This window comes from Xenopus laevis, chromosome 6L (assembly GCF_017654675.1).
Source record: "Xenopus laevis strain J_2021 chromosome 6L, Xenopus_laevis_v10.1, whole genome shotgun sequence".
Taxonomy (NCBI): Eukaryota; Metazoa; Chordata; class Amphibia; order Anura; family Pipidae; genus Xenopus; species Xenopus laevis.
The window spans coordinates 33,034,108-33,049,087 of record NC_054381.1 but is presented as its reverse complement, the minus strand read 5'-3'; the positions used below and the strand labels follow the sequence as shown (position 1 = coordinate 33,049,087).

The following is a 14,980-nucleotide window of genomic DNA, read 5'->3' as shown; positions in this document are numbered from 1 at the left end:
CATTAGCACAGTCACTTTATGACTTCCACTCCCTGTGGTTTTGTGTCTATATTTTGTCTTCTATATATACATATAAACTGGAAAACCATCATAGTAAGCAGCAAGTTAGAAAAGGTGTTATTGAAACCAGTATAAGGTCATCCAGTGGAAACCACAAGACATCCAAATGACACGTATTCCTCTTCAGACACGGCCATAAGCAGTTAACAAAAATCTTGCTTTTGTTTTTCATCCAGAGGTGGCAAAAATATTCTTGGAACCAGGAGATCAACGAGCTGAAAATAACACAGCTACAATTCTGATTTAGGTTGCAGGATATTATGTAAATAGGCTGTTAGGGTTGAAGACTGCAATGGATGGATAATAATCATCATCTTGTTTTTTACACCTACATCCGTTTTGGGGACAGTCTTGGCAAAGAAATCACACTTGGAAGGTTAGGAAATCCTGCATCAGTTACTTGCATGTTCTGTGTATTCGTTTTACAACAGAAGACAAAACACAAAACATACATATTTATTTTATTTACCCACATCCCTTCTGATGTAATAATTTCCATGATAACTCGGTTACCTTATAACATGACAGAAATGAAGCCTGTGTGTAACCGTGCAAGTTACTCCGGTGCTTTACACTGCAGTGAAGGGTAACTTAGAACTGGCCGAACCACAGTGCCCGTGACATGCATTATGCATATTTTCAGAGGTGCCATTTGTGTACAGAAGATTTTTAATGTTTTAACAAACCTTCCAGACAGGGTTCTTGCTTATCATCCAAGTTCTCAGCAGAAACAGCATTTGTATCATCTTCAAGACAGGTCCTGCTTTCAAATATGTTGTTGTTATTGTTAACTTGACTCCCATTCTGCTTGAGGAGCCTAAATACTTCAGCCTCCAGATCCTTGATCTAGAAAGAATGGAAAGAGGTCTTTAGAACAAGCTGTACAGCATCTTATAACAACACAACACATTGTGGGGAAGAAGTAAGGGATAGGTTACATTCTGCATTTTTACGTTGCGTTTTTAAAAACGAGTGTAAATATGAAACTAAAATCATTATATGCGTTTTTGAGCCTGTAGTTTTCTTTTCTCAACATGCATTTCTGTTTTTTCTTGTTCCCCACAATTCCACTCAGAAGAATTTTAGTAAACATTTGTGAAAAAAAAGCCAAGCATGCAAAATGCAGCCACATTGATCGTCAATACGCAATGTAATTACTTCACCAGCATGCAACGCTGCAAATACGTATATGCGAAATCCATCTTGCAAGATTTTGGCCACCATGTTGAAAATACGAGGTGTATTTCCAAACCTGCGGATCCCATAGAGTTCAATAATATGACATTTCCTTGGCGTATTGGTGTTTCTGCTAAAAAATGCAAATACTGGCGTTGCATGGAGGATGTTGTCTCGCAAGCACCCTGTGGGAATTGTGCGTATTTACGTTCGGGTGCACGTTTTAAAAAACGCAACGTTGAAACGTCACATGTGACCTCGTTCTAATTGCAGTTTGTGGTGTACAACTCACGCGGCATTGCAAGGTCTGAACTTCGGCACGGTGAACTTTCTCCATGTCCTCAATTTTCTTCCTTTCGGCCTCTTGACGTTTCATAAAATCTAGCTCCCTAGCGAAAAAACTAATTTTAGTTCTGATACTAAAGAATACAAAAAATTAGCATAAGAGAAAACAAATCCTTAACATTCAAGTAGGGATTGGATATTATACTTTGAATTGTTATAAATTAGTCACTACACATTTTATGACATTAAGCGGAATTCTACAGATTAAGATCTAGATGTAAATTGTTAATGGCAATATGGCGGTACTGGGGGAGAAAGCAGAAATAACTATGGAAGGACTTGGGGTACAAAACTGCTGTATTTATGGCCTAGTATGTCCATTTTGATGGAGACACTGAAACTAGCACTTTATGTAGAGTAAGTTATTTCACAGTATGAAGACTTATCTCAGCGAGTAGAAATGCCAACAAGAAAGCAGCTCTATCGGCCGTTATCTGAGCACAAAGGAAATGATGGTCATATTGTGATATCACTGTTGTACTGAGGATATAAAAACTATGACTTTTATGAAATCACTTTAAGAAACATAATATGCTTTTAAACGGAGAACCAATGTTTTGCAGTGTACTAGATAGCTAACATCATTTTAAAGAAGCCAGGGCAGACCAGTGATCCCCAACCAGTGGCTCATGAGTAACACGTTGCTCCCCAACCCCTTGGATGTTGCTCCCAGTGGCCTGAAAGCAGATGCTTATTTTTGAATTCCAGGCTTTGAGGCGATTTTAATTGAATAAAAAACAGGTGTACTGTCAAACAGAGCCTCCTGTAGTTGCCAGTCCACATGGCTAGCAAATAGCCAATCACTCATTTCATAGTGCTCCATGAAATTTTCATGCTTGTGTTGCTCCCCAACTAATGTGGCTCACGGGTAATAAAATAAGTTGGGGACTATTGGGCTAGAGAGGCATGAGGGAAAGGCAATTAATGCATGACAAAAAATAGACAAATAAGACTAGTAATCTGCTCTAAAACCCCTACCCCTGGTTTAGATCATCCCAAAAGGAGAGTAACAGCAAAGCATTTTGTCACACCTGGAAAACAGGTGGCAGTGTGCAAATGTCATGTATAAAAAGCAGAGGGGTGGCCTTACTTTTGTTGGAAATCCTTGATAAGCTTTTTGGCCTTGTTGTATTTCTTCTCGAGTGCCTGGTACTGACTCTGGGTTTCCTTAAGGTGCTCATTGACAGTATGGCACAGGGTCTGAGCTTCGATCCAGTAGCTTTCCAGCTTCATCATTCTTTCTTTGTTCTCTTCGATGTTTTGTTGTAGTTGCGTCTTCTCAAGTTCCCACCTTACTTTCTCATTCTCAGCAGCCTGCAGCTAATTTGTGAGAGACAAAAAAAATATATATTCTTCGGTATCCTTGCAATGACTGCCCACAAAGGAGAAAGAGAACTCTACGCATGTACTAAATAGCTTTCACAATTACACCGTGTCCTGCATTGTGTAAGTAGCCTTTTTGGATTGCAGAAACCTGTGGAATGCACCTTGGTTCAAGCACTGGTTACGTTTATTAGTGCACAATCCTAGACGGGGAGGATGATGGGAGGCACGTACGTGTCCCCCACCTGCCTCCTGCACATCATTCAGATGCACAAGGGAATGCCAGGAGAGCACAATCTGGCTCAAGGAGCAGGGTACCACTTAACCCTGGGCACTACTGCTTTTTAAGTGAGCGCTAATGCCTTACTTGTGTCCCAGAGTAAAGTAAATGGCCCCTTATAGCTTTAGCTTCAGTTAATTATCATGAAATGATGGAATGGAGCAAAATGTCTGTGAATATTTGGGGAGGGACAGTTCTGTGTTTATAGTTTGGTCCTCACTACAGGTATGGGACCTGTTATCCAGAATACTCGAGACATGAGGTTTTCCAGATAACAGATCTTTCCGTAATTTGGTTCTTCTTACCTTAAGTCCACTAGAAAATCATGTTAACATTAAATAAACCCAATAGACTGGTTTTGCTTCCAATAAGGATTAATTATATCTTAGTTGGGATCAAATACAAGGTACAAGGAAATAATTTTAAAAAATTTGGATTATTTGGATAACATGGAGTCTTATGGGTGATGGCCTTTCTGTAATTCGGAGCTTTCTGGATAACAGGTTTCCTGGATAACGAATCCCATACCTGTATAGGAACAGCAGTAAATCTGGCAGGAGGAATGTTTCTATTAATACCACTGGCAAGGCAGATACAAGAACACAACTCATAGAATCAAGGACCTCAGGTGTCCGTTACCCGAAGTTCCTAAAAATTGTCTATAACTCATCATCTACTATTGATGCAAATTTTCTTGCTCCAAAACTTACACTGCACGCTTGTGCTATGCAACAAACGTGTCTTGTAACTAAAGTCTTGCAACGTTAGTTGCACACGCATAGAAGTCATTTTCAGATTTATTTAGACCAACTGCATAATCGGCGTTGAATCTTGCAGATTATTTTGGCGCCACTGCAAATGGCCAGACTAATAAATAGTTTATATAAAATAGTATTTATTAGAAGTTTATGAATGCATTATTATATGTAATTATGGTCAATGACGTAATATTAATCAATTATATTCACACTATATTCATTATTATCCATTGATTCACTAATAATGCATTTCTTGGTATCATTCTTCCTTGGTGGACTGATCATTTTCACTGCTCGCATTAAAAAAAAAAAAAAAACTGAAAACAATCTCACTACTGTACAATTTCTGACATTTTTTCTTACATTGTCACTCTTGGGGTGACAAAAACGGCTGACAACTATATATATATATATATATGTGCCAGAAAATGTAAAATTACTGAAGTGTTTGCAGTAAACCGGCTCTGGCATTTCTTCTGGCACCATCTATTACACTTTAGTAAATGGACACCTTAGTATGGAATATGTTTACAAATACCACCTTTCGATCAGAGAAGGTAAGAAAGCAAGCAGTGCAGTCTAGGGATTTATAATCTATTAAACATTTCAGGCTACATTAAATCAATTAGCATTTCTCCCAAGCCTCCTAGGAGATAATAAACATTAGCAGCAAGATCTCTTGAGAATGGAAGCGCCTAATCAGACCATTATCTTGTTATCTTTTGCCGTCATGTTGGCTTTTCCCAGTGTCTGCATCACGTGCATGAAAATCAGGCACAAACATCAGCTATTCTCTTACATAATCAAGAAAAATACAGGGTGTTCATCTAGTTTCTGCAAGAGGTGATTAACAACACTTCTGAGCCATTAAACGTGGTGTCCGTTCTGGTCTAAACAACCTCTGAAATCCTGTCTAGACATCCGGCTGTCGGCACTGAATGGCTAGCACGCTGCTGAGCCATAAACACAACACAGGGAATGATCTGAGAGCTGCAATGCTAATCCAGGATAAAGATGCCTTTACTTCCATTATCCTCTGCTGGAAAGACACACTTTGCACATGTCTGATGACGGCTTCCCAGCTGCTTTTATGAAGAAAAGGTGAATCTGATTCTCTGTTACATCGTAACTGCCATAAATAGACATTGTGCTTGTGTGTTGAATGCTGCCAAGGAATAAAACCCAGCCTCTCTTACCTTTGTTTTAAGTTTCTGAATCTCAGCTTCAGTGACTGCATGTTTTATCTGTAACTGGAAAGAGAAGAGGAAGAGAAAATAAGCAACAGACAACAGCAAGAACCTCTGTGTTTTCAAACCATGCCTAGGCAGCTCCTACACTGTAATTCTTTTTTTTGAACAGCAGAAGGCCTGGGAAATGCTGCAGTGCAGTAGGCTGCAAATTAAAATGTCTCTGAAAATGCCTGACTGCTCAATTACAGATGAGGCCACTGCCTGACAGTAACATTTTAATACTGAAAAGTACAAATATCGAACAACAGCTTTCTGGCCAGGATCATTTTGTGCAACAGCCGATACTTTCCCCCTGTGATTTACCTTCTCAGGCACGGAGAGTTATTCCAGACTAACACACGCAAAACCAGGAGTTTCGGTTGAATGTGATCAACTAAAGAAGAACAATCCTTCAATAACAACTGTTAGCATTATTTCAGATACATTTAATTTTTGGAAAACCTGTATTAACTCTGGCCAAGAGCAAATGTCTCATATAATACAAAGCAGTATGAATTAACCTTTATCTGAAAGGCTTATTTATATTATTATACTGTAGCCTTGGTAGTAAGGTGTTGTACCATGGAAGCCATTGAAAAATTGCAGAAAATATGAGGTTAGGTGATACCTTTTATTGAGTAAGTAAGAACAACAAGCTTTCAAGACGATAGTATGAAGAGATGTAATACGACATCGTGAAAGCTTGAAGTTTTTACTTACTCAGTTAGCCAATAAAAGGTAATCACCTAACCTCACTTTGACAGCACAGTGATCTACATTCAAAGTGAATGAGAAGCAACTCAAATGTGCTCTGTCCTGCTTAGTGACAGGCTCATATTGCACGGGGACAGATAAGGTACACGATAAAGTGTTTGAATATAAATTAGGGCTAAATTAAAAAACGAGTTTGAAATAAAAGCAATTCTATATGAGCAGTTAGTCTATTGTCCCAACAACTGTTTGTGTTTCTGACTTGGCACAGGCAGTTCTTAATCCACATAATTAGCCATAAATCCAAGGCCCAGGTTCAGTCCTTTCTCCAGAGAGTTGAAAGTTTTCATTAATTTGTATTCCCATACTTTCCTTGGTTTTCTGTTTCAAAATTACCCTTAAAGGGCACCTGTCGGGTAAAAATATTATCCCCAACCAAAGGTACTGGCTTAATGGAGCCCGCATTCCGGTTGGGGATAACAGTCGTTTTTTTAGCGATATGCTACCCGCACTGGGAGGGAGCTCCCGGTACGAGCAGCCATGTCTTGTCACTTGCATGCACATAACGCGCATGTGACATCACGCGCATAACAAGCAATTCGGGGAAGCTTTTCATTATGCGCATGCGAGTGACGGGACATGACTGCTTACACCGGGAGCTCCATCCTGGTGTGGGTAGCGTAGTGCTGTCGGGGGGCATTTTTTTAAAGAAAAAACGACTGTTATCCCAAAACCGGACTGCGTGCTCTATTAGCCTGCACCTTTGGTTGGGGATAACATTTTTACAGGTGTATTCAACAGGTGCCCTTTAAGGACCAAAATTCTTAAATCATTTATGAAGTGATGAGGACTGTTGAAATGTTTTTCTACTGGTATGTCCAGTTATGGTTATGGTGAAGCAGTGGTGTGTATTTCTCAGAGAATACCACAGCTTCATTATATTCAGCTTGAAAAAGGAACTAAAATGTTCTAAAAGCTTGCTATGATTAGCTTAGTTAGCCAATAAAGGTATCACCTGTAAGGAGCACCCACTGGCGCTCCTTCCCTCTTCGGCGCTGACGGCAAGATGGTGGTGCCCAGCAAGTGCGCATGGCACATCGCGATGTTTCGACGCCAGTGCATCAAAACGTGTGTGGAGTCATGCCGCATGTGCCTCAAAACTTGTGACGTCAGAGCGCTTATTTTAGTGCGAAAATTGGCCTTAAATAGACGCCAGAGACCTCCAGCCATTGCCCAATTATAGGTTCAACTTAGTGTGTTCCTGGGTGTGTTATTCAACTCTTCCTGACTCTGATTTCCTGTTATTGACCTTGGCCTGTTTATCGACTACGAACCTTGCTGCCTGAACTGACCTTTGCCTGGATTTGACTTCTCTACTCTTCTCAACCCCTTGTTACTGAAATCTGTGTTGGTGCCAGTTGCTTCCTCCTTGGTCCGTAATTCCAATCAGAGCCTTCGGGCCCTGACAGTACCTTTATACAACCTTTTTATTATTTTTTTTTTGTATTGTAATTATAACTGCCCTTTAAAAATATGATAGTTGAAGTATTAACATCTCCTATTATTACATTACAGAAACATCTTGCATTTAGATGTAGAGATGTGGAAGAAAATTGGCCAGATTCAATTCGATGAGAAAGACTGACCTCCTTTATCTCCTAATTCCAGATTTCCCCACACAGTCAGATGCAGTTCAATGAAGAAAAACGTATGTCACTGTTTATCCCATGAAAACTCTATTGAAGTCTATGAGTAAAACTGAATTCGCAGAAAAGTTTTCTCTCCTCAAATTGAATCTCACCCATAAATTTTCACGTGATAAACCTTAAAATAGTTTTTTCTCACTAAGTTAAATCAGGCCCATTATCTGCCCATTAACTCTAGTATGCCCGAAACACAAAAATGGCATTTTCGATAGTATCCTTTGTTTTTTCTCTGTAATGTGAGCGAATTCTATTTTTTATGTTTAAATGTTTAGGCATGGTGCTCCAAATGATAGAAGGTTCCCTTATCCAGAAAATCCCAGCTCCCAATAATACCAGCTAATGGGCCAGATTCAATTGGATGAGAAAAGCTGATCTCTCAATTATCTCGAATCCAGTTTGTCTGATAAGGTTGGATGCAATTCAGTGAGAAAAACTGATCGAAATATATAACTCCATTAAGGTCTATGTGAAAATACTCGAACTGAATTAGGAGAAACTTTTTTTCCTCCTCAAATGGAATCTTGCCTATATGTTTTCATAAACCATGAAATAACCTTTTTTCATTTATACGAATCTGGCCTGATATAGCCTATAAATGTATTTTTGTGAAGCAGGTATATATGTCCTTCTTTTTTGTGAAAAAGTTCACAACTTTTCAACAAGAATTAAAATGAAAACAAAGCTATGAGCTCTATTTCAAGAACATAAGAACCTTTCTAAATATAATTGTAAGGGCCCGAAGGCGCAGTTGGAGTGCGGACCAAGGAGAAGGCAGGTAACAAACCAAAGTTCGTGGTAACAGAAGGATGAGACAAGAGAATAGTCGAAGTCCAGGCAAAAGTTCAATCCAGGCAGCGAAGGGTCAATCCGAAATAACAGGCAAGGTTGGTACACAGGAATCAATCAATAATAAACACACCCAGGAATACACAAAGTAAGACCTATACTTGGGCAATGTCTGTAGTGTCCAGAAAGCTTTATATAGGCCAGGTTTGGCGCCAAAGTTTGAGCACAATGACGTCATGACGCTGACGTCCTGACGCTGGCGTTCTGATGCCGACGCACGTTCTGACGCCGGCGACCATTCCGTCGCCGGCGACCAATCGGCAGGCGGGAAGATGCAGGCGTCATAGTGCTGCGACCAGCAGGATCCACATGGTGGGGCCAGGAGTCGCCATCTTGGACGCCGTCGCCATCTTGGAAGTGGGTAGAAACCTCTATTTCCATTACAATAATGAATTGAAATATCTGCCCCATTTCTGAAATAATCAAATTACTCTCCAGTTTCCCCCTCTCAGCAATCTGTCTCTCTACAAGCAGGAGCTCGAGTCAGATTTTGAGGGACAATGAAAATGTATTAAGAGCTAACCGTCTTTTAAAATAACAGACGATCACAATGTATTTTCATACATGGCTCCTTAATGTTGGTTTGTTCTTGTTAAATAATGGCAAATTGAAATCTGCTATGTTCATTCATTATTAGAACATGGTACATGGTACTAGAAGACTGCCACTGATATTCTGATATATAAAACTGCATACTATATCAAATCACTGTAAAGGAAAGACATTTATACCAGCAAGAAAAATATTTTCTAATCTAGCTAAATGCAAGTAGCAGTACATGTAATAATCTAGCTAGATGGCATCATTGCTTTTTACACAGCTATCAGTGAACACAATTGCAATAAACTCTTTATCTTGCACATACTAACCAATCTATTCTAATCATTCTTACTATTATGTCGCACACATTCTACCCAATCTGTTCTTTGTGCCCCAGTCATTTTGTGCCACATATTCTTGCCAATCGATAGTACATGTAGTGTATGTGACGACTATATACTAGTACATAATGAATGTTACAACTACAGTATACGGTGTATATCAACGACTTTATAGTACATAATGCATGCATTGATTATAGAGTATGTGGCCAATTTGATGACTATAAATTATGACTACATAGTACATAGTATATGTCATGATTATCATGAAAGTATCGAGTGCATCTGATTTTAAATAATTATTTTGAATATTTTGTACATAGAGTAGAGGCACATCATATACAATGGCTACAATGTACAGCCCAAGACCTGACTTTGGTCACCAGAACGCTCTTTTCAAGCACAATGATTTTAGATTGCAATCCCCACTAGAACGTCTATAGTATCATCATTTATTTTATTTTTTTCTTACTTCTTTAAATTTATGTGCAAGTTTTGTCGCATCCAGGTCTGCTGCAAACATTTCCTCATTCTCTGGAAGCTCAAACACTTCAATAGCCATTTCTCTTCCAGGAACAGCAGGGCCCACGTCATCCTCCTCTTCATCGGTTGCATATTCTCCTGTCTTAAAATGAAAAGTAAGTGAAATGCATTGCTGCCCAAAACAATAAAAATACACAAAAAATGCACAAGTACTGTTTCTATTTTTGCAGATGATACTAAATTGTGCAGAACTCTAGGTTCCATGCAGGATGCTGCCACTTTGCAGAGTTATTTGTCTAAGTTGGGAGACTGGGCAGCAAACCTTTAAATGAGGTTCAATGTTGATAAATGCAGGTTATGCACTTTGGCAAAAATAATATAAATGCAAGTTATACACTAAATGGCAGTGTGTTGGGAGTTTCCTTAAATGAGAAGGATCTAGGGGTTTTTGTAGATGACAAGTTGTCTAATTCTGGGCAGTGTCATTCTGTGGCTACTAAAGCAAATAAAGTTCTGTCTTGCATAAAAAAGGGCATTAACTCAAGGGATGAAAACATAATTATGCCTCTTTATAGGTCCCTGGTAAGGCCTCATCTGGAGTATGCAGTGCAGTTTTGGACTCCAGTCCTTAAGAGGGATATAAATGAGCTGGAGAGAGTGCAGAGACTAAGTGCAACTAAATTGGTTAGAGGGACGGAAGACTTAAATTATGAGGGGAGACTGTCAAGGTTGGGGTTGTTTTCTCTGGAAAAAAGGCACTTGCGAGGGGACATGATAATTATAGAGTAGTTGGTATAGATATGGGTATATATAATTTATGTAAAAGTATGGAGGGTGTGTGTATGGATGCTGGGTTTCATTTGGAGGGGTTGAGCTTGATGGACTTTGTCTTTTTTCAACCCAATTTAACTATGTAATTATGTAATGTCTTTATTGTGTGCTAAAGTGTGATGGGGATATTGTACCTGTGAACTTGCAGCATTAATGACTATTATACGCACCAGCTAATACAAGTGGGCCATACATAAACTAATACACTGTGTGTATATATATATATATATATATATATATATATATATATATATATATATATATAGAACAGTACTCCATTGCTTGTGTCAACCCAGGTGCACGGTAAGGAAATCCATAAACAAAAGAAGACCAGCAACACTGGGATTTTTCATGAATAAATTATTATTGTATGTGTAACCGACGTGACGTTTCGGTCCCAAATGGGACCTTTCTCAAGGCAAACATATCCACAATAGTACATACACTGTACCTTATATACACCCCTCCTCAGTGTGCACAGGAAGTAACCTATTGCTAGGCCAAATTTAAAGTGAAGAGTGCAATAAATATTGACTAAAACCTAGTCACTATAGATATAAACATAATCGCCATGTGGCGGAAGGTATTTGTTTAGTATCTTAAGGCACAAAGGGCCAAATTCAATTCAGTGAGAAAAAGGTTTATCATGTGAAATGTCATAAACGAGTAAAAGAGAGATGGCTAATTCTCATCATAATTTCATCAGATATAAGTGCCTCTTGCTGACTTACTTAGAAACAAACAGCGTATAAAATTCAAATTTTCAAGTTTTTGTATGGTCAAAACTGGCAAATTTGACTAGGGAGTTATCCAAATTCGATTCAAGTTTTTCAAAAAATTCAAACTTAATTTTCAAGATTTATCATGCCCTTTAAGAACTCGAAATTGCTGTTAAAGTCAATGGGAGACATCCGGGGATCAATTCTGAGTTGTTTGCAGCCTTCCTGACATTCAAGTTTTTTTCAGGAGAAAAAACTCGAATCGAGTTTTTAAAACTCGAATCGAATACGAAATTCGATTTGAGTTTTCAGGTCGATCCTATTCACCCAAGTTTAAAAAGCACGATTTTAATAATAGATTTCGATTGGTCGAATTTCAAGTTCATGGGAGTTTTAAAAAACTCACATGAATTCAAAATTCGACCCTTGATAAACCTGCCCCATAAGGTATGAAGATCCAAATGACAAAAACCCCTTATCTGGACAACCCCAGGTCCCGGGTATTCTGGATAACAGGTCTCATACCAGTAATTACATAGGATGGTCATAAAGGGATTAATTATTTCCTAAAAAGGAACAGAGAATAAAGTTCAAATATATGTATCTACATATACACGATAGAGAATACTGCCTAAGACTCTGCACTTGAACCTTATTAGTGTGCACGGCAGCAGAAACATGTGTAACCCAAAGACATTTTTTTTTCTCCATAAATTATAATTTTTTTCTTCGTTTTATCTTCTTTAAAGCATTTTGTCTTCAAAACATGTAAATTATCTTTCAGAGATTTTTCAGGCAGCAGCGGGGAGTTCTCCTCCTCAGAATAAGTGATCCACGGAAAGGTTGCCCTGGGCAACAACCATTTCTGGGATGAAAGTGCCTTTCACAGGGGAACTCACAGTTCTCCGATAACATATTGTGATTGGAGGAGCACGTGGTAGAACTCTTGAGACTGCAATTCTATGTAAAGTTATTGAATGTCCAGACTCTGCATTTTTGCTGCCAATCTGTCTATGGTAAAGAACCCTTCCCTATGTTCAACAGGTACCAATAATAAGCAAATCAGAGGGAACATGAATGCTACCCACTTCCAAACTTGGTTCTACTTTTAAAACAGGGGTTAGTAGTGACATGGAACAGAGGTGGGACTCTGACCACTTAACAGCAGAATACAATTAAAATAACAGGATAGCATTTTATTTTAGGCCTCTCCAATACAGTCAACCAAAGCCTCGGATACATTTTTGTCCCCAGAACCAAACACAACACGCTGGGATCAGGCCCAGATTTAAAAACCGAATGGCTGTCTCCAGACCCCATATATTTAATATACAGGTATGGGATCCGTTATCTGAAAACCCATAATCTGAATAATGGAATGGTCATCTCCCATTTACTCCGTTTTATCCAAATTATGCAACTTTTTACAAATGATTTATTTTATCTCTGTAATAATAAAACATTACCTTGTACTCGATCCCAAATAAAATATAATTAATCCTTATTGGAAGAAAATTCAGCCTAGAGTTCTGCAGCGGGTCGGGTACGCAAAAACCTGCAGTACCCTGCGGGTTGTGGGTGGAAGTTCAGGGGGCGGGTATAGACGGGGGTCGACGGTTCTGCAGGACGCGAATTTTACTCCTTTTTTCTGATCACGCCTACTTCCGATGATGTCACTTCCGGTTTACAATGACAGCACTACCTGATTCTTGGTGGTCAGCAGGCCGCGAGTCCGGGTTGCAGATAAGGTACTTGCGGGTCAGGGTAAGAATGTAGGTTGTGGATTGCAGGTTGTTGGTATGGGTTCCAAAAAATTGACCCAAGCAGGACTCTAAATCAGCCTATTGAGTTTATTTCATGTGTTTCTAGCAGACTCAAGATATGAAGATCCAAGTTACAAAATGATCTGTTATCCATAAAACCCCGGAGCATTCTGGATAAACAGGTCATATATCTGTATATAAAGAGTATGGGGTCTTTTTGACCCTGAGCCCTAGTAATAGAACCTGGAACACATTATAACTGGCATTATCTCCCAGAAGTAATGTGCCAATGGCATTCATTTGTAAACTGGCAACTTTATTGGTTTGAGAGAGTTTGATAAACTAACTAGGGATGCACAGAATCCAGGATTCGGGCTTTTTCAGCAGGAATCGGATTCGGCCAAATCCTTCTGCCTGTCCAAACCAAATCCTAATTTGCATATGCAAAGTAGGGGTGGGGAGGGAAATCACGTGACTTTTTGTCACAAAGCAAGGAAGTAAAAAATGTTTTCCCGATCCCACCCCTAATTTGAATATGCAAATTAAGATTCGGATTTGGTTCGGTATTCGGCCGAATCTTTCTCGAAGGATTCGGAGGTACGCCCGAATCCAAAATAGTGGATTCGGTGCATCCCTAAAATGAACTGATGCAATTATATACCGTATGCTTAACACTTGATATATAACATTACTTGTTTTATAGTAAATATGTCTGCAATATCATAATGAGCTGGAGAGAGAGAAGAGACATGAGCTCTGTCTGAATTTATATGGAGTCATATTAAAGTCAATATTACCATTGATCCAGGTCTTGGTAGGGGCATTTTGGAGAAAAGGTCGCAACACAAATAAGGGCTGAAATGTTGTTGGTAAGGAATCAAAAGAAACTTATTTTAAAATACAGGAAAGGAAAATCATTTAATCTGAGGTTTTACTTTACATGCCGAAGCATAAACAAATGAGCATGACTAGCACAATGCAGTGTTTCTCTATGCTGCGGAAATGGCTTTAATTACACACCAGGTGAGATAAACCATTTCTTTCTCCACTGGTTACTTGTTCTGCAGCTAAAAATAGGGCTCCGTTACTTTCCATTCTGTGAATACTGGAGTACTCTGGTAACTGGGCTCATGGTTGACATCTGCAGACATTTGATCGAGGGTTTCTTGCCCCACATGGTAAACCAATGTGTATATAATTAAGGATTATGCAATTGGTAACATATAGGCTTTCAGAAAAACCCAAACTAGAAACTGTGCTTTTTTTTAAACATGTAAAAGGTAAACAGAGCTGTCTCCCAAGGGTTTTTAGGGTTCAGATTAATTCCAAAGCCAAAAGCTCTTGAAACACACGGACATTCAGTACTGTGTGTGGTAACTTCAGGTATGGGATGCGTAATCCAGAAACCTACACATTAAGGGGAGGCCATCTCCTATAGACTTCTTTTTAATCAAATAATTAAATTTTTTATACAAGTACCTTTTTTTCTGTAATAATAAAACTGTAGCTTGTCCCAACTAAGATATAATTAATCTTTACTAGAGGCAAAACAATCCTATTGGTTTATTTGTGTTTAAATTATTTAGCAGATAAAATATGGTGATCCAAATTATGGAAAGATCCCTTATCCGGGAAAACTGCAGGTTCAAAGCCTTCTGGATAACAGATTCCATACATGTACTGACAGTTTTAGCCATTCCTCTTTTTCTGACCTCCATGGGGAAAGAAATAATCTCCTATATTAGTTATAACATTCCTATATTGTGCAGTAGGGTTGCTACTTTTCCCCACCAGTAACTACAAGCGAATCGTGACATCACTGGGGCAGGGTGATTAAATTAACAGGGTGGGCTATGACCATCTCAGGGA

The 14,980-nt window shown here is 38.9% G+C and overlaps 1 protein-coding gene across 2 annotated transcripts in view; it reads right to left on the bottom strand.

The window, feature by feature from the left end:
• The window catches only part of ppp1r9a.L (protein phosphatase 1 regulatory subunit 9A L homeolog), a 125,275-nt gene that overhangs the window by 25,494 nt on the left and 84,801 nt on the right, over positions 1 to 14,980 (bottom strand). For both annotated transcript variants that reach the window (XM_018267320.2, XM_018267321.2), the window contains exons 7-11: positions 9,788 to 9,940; positions 5,139 to 5,192; positions 2,672 to 2,901; positions 1,529 to 1,625; positions 747 to 906 (exon numbers count right to left, since the gene is read on the bottom strand). In XM_018267320.2, coding sequence (XP_018122809.1) covers positions 747 to 906; positions 1,529 to 1,625; positions 2,672 to 2,901; positions 5,139 to 5,192; positions 9,788 to 9,940 — 694 coding nt within the window. The remainder of the gene's footprint in view (positions 1 to 746; positions 907 to 1,528; positions 1,626 to 2,671; positions 2,902 to 5,138; positions 5,193 to 9,787; positions 9,941 to 14,980) is intronic.